Source organism: Triticum dicoccoides, chromosome 2B (genome assembly GCF_002162155.2).
Source record: "Triticum dicoccoides isolate Atlit2015 ecotype Zavitan chromosome 2B, WEW_v2.0, whole genome shotgun sequence".
Taxonomy (NCBI): domain Eukaryota; kingdom Viridiplantae; phylum Streptophyta; class Magnoliopsida; order Poales; family Poaceae; genus Triticum; species Triticum dicoccoides.
The window spans coordinates 110,479,960-110,486,536 of record NC_041383.1 but is presented as its reverse complement, the minus strand read 5'-3'; the positions used below and the strand labels follow the sequence as shown (position 1 = coordinate 110,486,536).

General features: G+C 44.4%; 1 protein-coding gene across 1 annotated transcript; it reads right to left on the bottom strand.

Moving 5' to 3' along the window:
* Positions 1-5,029: 5,029 nt before the first annotated feature.
* On the bottom strand, positions 5,030-6,285 carry LOC119362417 (peroxidase-like). The gene is made up of 3 exons (XM_037627634.1): positions 6,079-6,285; positions 5,803-5,979; positions 5,030-5,702 (listed from the first exon to the last, which is right to left on the bottom strand). The coding sequence occupies exons 1-3, from the start codon at positions 6,283-6,285 to the stop codon at positions 5,145-5,147; spliced, it is 942 nt and encodes a 313-aa protein (XP_037483531.1). The 3' UTR covers positions 5,030-5,144.
* Positions 6,286-6,577: the final 292 nt, after the last annotated feature.

Genomic DNA, 6,577 nt, shown 5'->3' with positions numbered 1-6,577 from the left:
ATTTTATGAAAAACACCGCCGTACCAAGTAACGTAAAGTTTTACTCCCTCTGTTTCGTATTATATGTTGTTTTAAAGAATCCAGTACAATGCACTTTCCAAAAGTACCCCTGGTTGGAGAGGGCTCTCTTGTGCACGTTCTCCTTTGGTCCCCACTCTCTTGCCTCGCCTTCCTCCTCTCCCCGTGAGTGCAGCGCCCGCTCCTTGACGTTGTGGACCTCCTCTTCCTCCTTGCTGCCTCCATCACCACCCCTACGGCGCTCAGCACCAGGCGGAGACAGAGGAGCCCCTACTCGCGAAGCTGGCGCCTGGCTGGTCACGCGGGAGGGGATTCCGCCACAGGGGTGCGAAATCAAGCGACTACTCGATGCTGCCCCAACTCCACAATGTCTTCACATGTGAATGTATCTTCCTTTCTATATTTTGTTTTCCTGTTTGAATGTGTATGCTAAATCTGGATTCCTACTAACTTGAGCATTACCCGCTTGACCACAACGTTAGGACCGGCACCTAGCGCCAAGGCGCGTTCCCGATCTAGTTTTTATTATGTTTCGGATGTTTTATAATAGATCTGGTGATTCTCACAAAAAAGGCATTTGGTCTTTTCGGAGGGAGTGTGTAGTGCTTCACACTTGTCACGCGGACAAGGAGACCTCCTATGAAATCAGTAATTAAAGGGTCCTCTTTGCAAATGTCACTTCTACCTCCTTTGACGGTGATAAATGGTACACTGAATTTGCGACACTTGTCACAACCAGGATGTTTTGTGCTTTTATTCGTAGATTTATTTTAAAAAACATATTCTCTTGAACCGTGTGTTTGAATCACAAATCATATTCGCCGTTGCGTTTATCGCGTCGATAATTAAAGGGTCCTCTTTGCAAATGTCACTTCTACCTCCTTTGACGGTGATAAATGGTACACTGAATTTGCGACACTTGTCACAACCAGGATGTTTTGTGCTTTTATTCGTAGATTTATTTTAAAAAACATATTCTCTTGAACCGTGTGTTTGAATCACAAATCATATTCGCCGTTGCGTTTATCGCGTCGATAATTTTAAAACTAGATCACATGTTTATAAGTTTGAACGAACTGTTTTTCTCGTAAGATAACCGCCAGCCAAAAAAAACTGAAAATCGGACAAAACTCGAAACTAGAGAAAAAATAGAAACAAAAAAATCGGAAGCATATTTTAATGTCTTTTTTCTTTTCGGGAAGCGCAGTTGTGCTTCATGTTGAAGCATAATTATAATTTGCACTTTTCAAGAAGCACAAAGTGTTTCACACAAGGAAAAAAATCTATGAAAAAACCAAGCAAAATCCAAAAAAACAAGAAAACCCCCCGCCACGGTGCTAGGACGGCCCGTCTTTCTTTTTTTTTCATTCAAATCTGGAGCGAGCGAAACTTTTTTTTTCATTCAAATCTGGAGCGAGCGAAAAGAAGGGTGTGCTCGCAGGGGTTTGAACCGGGGATCTGTTTGTCGAGTTAGCACTGAACTACCAGTTTGACTACGTGCCACTTGTGCCTAAATGTTTCTTTCACTTTTTCTATTCATTTTCTAGGTCGTGAGAGCCTTTTATGCCCTTGTAATTTATGTTTTTTAAAGAATCAATGACCCTTTTTTCTTAAAGAACGTTGAACTTATTCCAAAATCCATGAACTTTTTTCCAAAATCATGAATTGTTTTCAGAATCGGTGAACTTTTTAAAAAAATTGTGAACTTTTCTTCCAAAATCAGATGAACTTTTGTCGATTTATGAACTTTTTTGACAAAAAAAATGATGACCTTTTTTGCAAATGTGATGAACTTATTTTACAGTTGATGAACTTTTTTCAAAGTCGATGAACTTTTTTAGAGAATCGATGAACTTTCGTTCAAATGCGATGAACTTTCATTTAAATGCGATGAACTTTTTTCAAATTTGTGAACTTTTTTGAAAATCGATGAAGTTTTTTGCAGCTCTATGTTCGAAAGTAAAATTACAATTTTCTTTTAGCAAAAAATAAAATTAGAATTAATTAATTTGTTGTGTAAAATGGTGTATTTTGATGGGCCGGCCCTATCCAATAAGACTTGAGAACAGCCGCCCGCCTCAAATGATTTTCTTGGGATTTTCTTGGCTTCACCACCGCGGCGTCTATATCTCGCATTCAACGAGACACAGCGAGATACCGTACCGTCTCACTGAAGCATCCACAGGCTTCAGGCCAGCCCATTTCATGCAGAGTTAATTAGAATTAATAGAGCAGGAAAAAGCGAGTGATAGCGGGATCAAACTCCGGTCTCCTGAGAGATAACCAGCGCTGCCAACCACTTTGTACACGTCCACTTCTTGATAAATAGTACGGGCGCCACGTACTTGAGGTGAATTGAGCCAGTTTTATTTTTTTCACCGGTTTTCCTTTTCTTCTGTTTTTTCACCTTTTCCTGCGTTTTTTCTTTGGTTTTACTGGTTTTTCTCCTTTCTTTCTTGTTTCGTTGTTTTTCTTTAGTTTTTATTTCAGTTTTTTGTTTTCACTGGGTTTTTTTTATTCTTGCCATCTTATTTGTTTTTCTTCGGGTTTTTGTTCTTTTTCTTTGGTTTATTTTGTTTCTTTTTTGGTTTTCATTTTTTTCATTCTACATTTTTTGTATATGTCAAGTTGTCAACACCATCTTTCTAATACATGTTTAATATTTTTCAATACAAATTTAACTTTTTTTATGTGGTCAATATTTTTCTAGTACACATTTCTTATATTTTAAAATGCTTGATTAGTATTTTCAAATTCAAGATTAACATTTTTTGAATAATTGTCCAACATGTTTCATGTACATACTTTTAAAAAAAATTCAAATGCTTGATTAACATATTTCAAATAAAAATATTAACATTTTTTGAACACGTTCAACAATTTTTTTTTGTACACGTTCAACATTTTCTAAATGCTTGATTAACATTTTTCAAATACTTTTTTGAAATTTTTTGAAATATTTATTGAACATTTTTCCTATATTTGTTCACCACTTCCCAAATGTTTTTTGTAGATTTTTTTATGAAACTATAAAGAAACATACAAAAATAAAAGCAAAAAATGGAAAAAGAAAAACAAAAACAGGCTCCAACCTCGCGTGGGCCGGTCCATCTCGCTTGCCCCCTTAGCGAATTGGAAGGTGGTCTCGCTGAAGGCAAGATATAGGGGCGCCCCTCCACCACTACTGGTGGCGGAGGCACAGCGTGCAGAAAGGAGAAAGCTCTGTAACCCTTGGATCACATTCGCAGCGTGTTTGTTTGGGGGGAATTTGGAGGTGAGGAATGGGAGTTTAAGATCAATGAGACTTGGATTCCATTGATTGACTCACGGACATGGGAGTTAAAAGAGGAACGGGAAGGGGAATTAGTAGCCCAACTCCCATCAAACTCTTCCCAAGGGGCACCCAGGCAATTAAGCGAGGGAAAGGGAATTGGCGTTAGAGAGCTGAGTTTTAGGACCATGGCTCGGCCGCACCTACGGTCAACACCCTTGGATGTAGTACACCTCCCATTGGGATCTGAGCCCTATTAGCATTCATTTTTTTCTGATTCGGTACTCTTTAAGTTAACCCATCATTTACGTTAGCATTCAGAGAGTGAGTTTTTTTTCTCATATTGTTTGTAGGCCTTCTCAGGCTCGACTTCCAATGTGGCACCCCTCCCAATAACACTGTAGCTCACAGGCCCAAGAAAAAAAATAAAAAAAAAAGTCGTGTTCACGCTTCCCAATAATAATGTAGATCACGGTGATATGTATGCAGGACAAAATAAAAACACAACAGAAAAGAAAAAACAAACAAAAAGAAGAAAAATGGAAAAATAAACAAAAAAAGGGAAAATAGAAGAATAGCAACAGGAGCAGCTACATTGCCAGGCTCAAGTTTTGATTGAGCAGTGCTAGACAGACGACGGCTGTGTGCACGATTTCTGCACGATAGCCAAAAGCATCCATTAGATCGTGTTATGCTACAAATCAACACCGTTCAAAGAACGAATCGTCCAAAGATCGTCTCTAAAGTGTCGTGTGCAGAGTAGTTCCGGTTTTGATTCTCTCTGGAATACTATGGCTGCTTTTTTTTTCTTTGTTGTGGTGCACAGAAATTTGTCTAATTGAAACATTCAAAAACCGATTCAGCTTGATATAATATTTGCAGCGATTGCTCAGGCATCCATGCAAGCATGGGCCCACAACCGTTGTGCATCACGAAGCAATAAAGAAAGATGAACAGTACATGTCTATGGACCAAACTTGATTATTTTAGCGGTTATTTTATTCTAGCATGCAGTAGATTTTATTATCATAGAACCTATAGGCCTGCTAACTATCTTTTGACCTTTTCCGCCATATTTTACCATGGTCGTGAGGCACAAATTCCAGGGATGGGGCCCAACAGATGTGTGGTTTTGAGCGTAGGTGCGGCTGCACCATGGTTCTATCCAATATTTTCGTTGGCGTTAAAAAGGCGAGCGAGGGAACTGTTCGCTCACGTCTAGCGACGGCAACACTAATTAACCCATGAACCAAATAGAAAAATAACTTCCTGTTCGAATTCCCACCGGCAATTTCCTTCACACACCAAACATAGGATTAGGACTAATAATCTATTTTCCAAGTCTTATCCCTTCACAAACTGCCACTGATAAACTCCCATGCCCAATCTCCCAAGCTGCCAAACACGCCGTCGAAGGTTGAGAGCAAAGTGACTGAAACTTGAAAAAAAAAATCAGTTGACTGATCTATAAGCGGTTTCTAAAAATACACGTTTCAAGTGCTGGTACATAATTGATCTACCAAAGCTATATTAAGACCCATTACATGATCAGCAACAACCGCTGGACAGTAATCATACTCCCACATTAAAGCATGCATGGGCACCAATACATTACAGGCCTAGTTTAGCTAGTGCATGGGCGGCGCTGTTTGCATCTCTCCAGCATGCCTGAACCTCAGGCTTGGAAAACCCGGTGCGCATTTCAAACTTGAGGTCTTCAAGCACCACAGCATGCACCGAGTAGCCCATGACCGGGTAGGGTTGCTAAGTGCTATAATTGGTCTTGGCTACTGCTTCCGGGGACTTATTCATTGACGTGTCGTGCCGGCGAGCTGCCGCTCGACGTGTACGTCAATCACGAGTTCACCTTGGAACAGCTGAGCCTGATCTGGCCCTGCACCCCGGTGAGCGGCGCGATGTTGCCCATCTTGATCATGGCCGTCGCGAAGGCACTGCTGAAGGCCGCCGCGCTCGACGCGAAGTTGCGGACGGTGTTGTCGGTGGTGTCGTTGTGGAAGAGCACCTGGTCCGAGTGCATGAGCCCCTTCTGGGATAGGAGGTCCGTGTAGTATGCGTTGTCGAAGGTGTTGGGCGTCATCGTGTCCAGCGGCGCCAGGTTGCCGTTGCCGCCGGACCGGGGGCAGTTGGCCCGGAGAGATGCGGCGTAGGCCGCGTTGATATTGGTGTCGCCGCCGTAGATCCGGGAGCGGAAGGTCCCACACTGCGCCTGCCCGATGGTGTGCGCGCCGGAGAGGGCCACCATGTCGACCGTGTCCAGGCCCTTCTTGAGGAACGCGGCCTCGAGCTGTGCCCGGCTGGAGCCCGGGCCTGGGAGGTCGCTGTTTGCCAAACCCGCGTTTGCGCCCGTGGAATCCCTTCTTCCTAGTAAAACCGTCCATGACGGCCCTCCGAGCTGCACGTGACAGAAAGCAAACAAACGATTACGATGGTGTAAAGAAAAAGGTGCCGAGCATCCAATGGACCATGTAAGTGGTCGTAAGATGATATCTTACGGCGACGACGGAGTCGCGGGCGGCGACGGCGAGGATGTCGGCGCAGGAGACAGTCTGCTTGCACACGGCCTCGACCTGCGCCTTGATGCTGTCGATGACGCCGAAGCCCCTCAGCGACCCCGCGTTCGGGCCCGCGTTCTGCTCGTTGCCTGACAGAAGAACAGAGGCGTCGCAGCCCTGCAGCCAGCAAAACACGCATGGCAAATAATTGGTCAATCCCGGCTGTTCTTCGATCAAGCAAATTAGTGATCGAAGTGCCGGCTATGCGGAACTTGCCTGGACAAAGCAGTCGTGGAAGTGCAGCCTGAGCAGCGACGCGCCCATGCGGGGGTCGCTGCTCACGGCGGCCGTCACGCCGCTCTTGATGGCGGCCAGCGCCCCGGGGCACGACGCGCTGTAGAACGTCGGGGACAGCTGCGCAGACGCCACCGTGGCCAGAGCCACGAGCACCACAAGAGAAATGCAAGAGGGAGAGGCGGCCATGGTTAGCTAGCTAGCTGCCTGCACCCGTTATCTGGCGGTGGCTTAGTGTGGCTTGTGCAAGAGAGGAGTGCATCGCATGCATATTTATAGCCAAGAATTCAGCTCAGGTGCACCTGCAAATCGGCCCCTGTCCCCCACTAGGGAGAGAGCATCCAAAATCTAGGTCCGCTTGGTCCAGCGTTAGCCTCTTGAACGACGTACACAGCATCTATCCATCCATGAACCTTTCCAACCAAATACAGCTAGCCGGTCGATCACGTAAGGCCTATCGCGGTCTGCTACGTACATGGTA

Excerpts from the sequence above, each read along its gene's own strand:
- LOC119362417 (XM_037627634.1), bottom strand. The coding sequence starts at position 6,285 with ATGGCCGCCTCTCCCTCTTGCATTTCTCTTGTGGTGCTCGTGGCTCTG. Across the intron at positions 5,980-6,078 it reads TCCACGACTGCTTTGTCCAG|GGCTGCGACGCCTCTGTTCT; the intron begins GCAAGTTCCGCA and ends TGCTGGCTGCAG. Across the intron at positions 5,703-5,802 it reads CCCGCGACTCCGTCGTCGCC|CTCGGAGGGCCGTCATGGAC; the intron begins GTAAGATATCAT and ends TGTCACGTGCAG.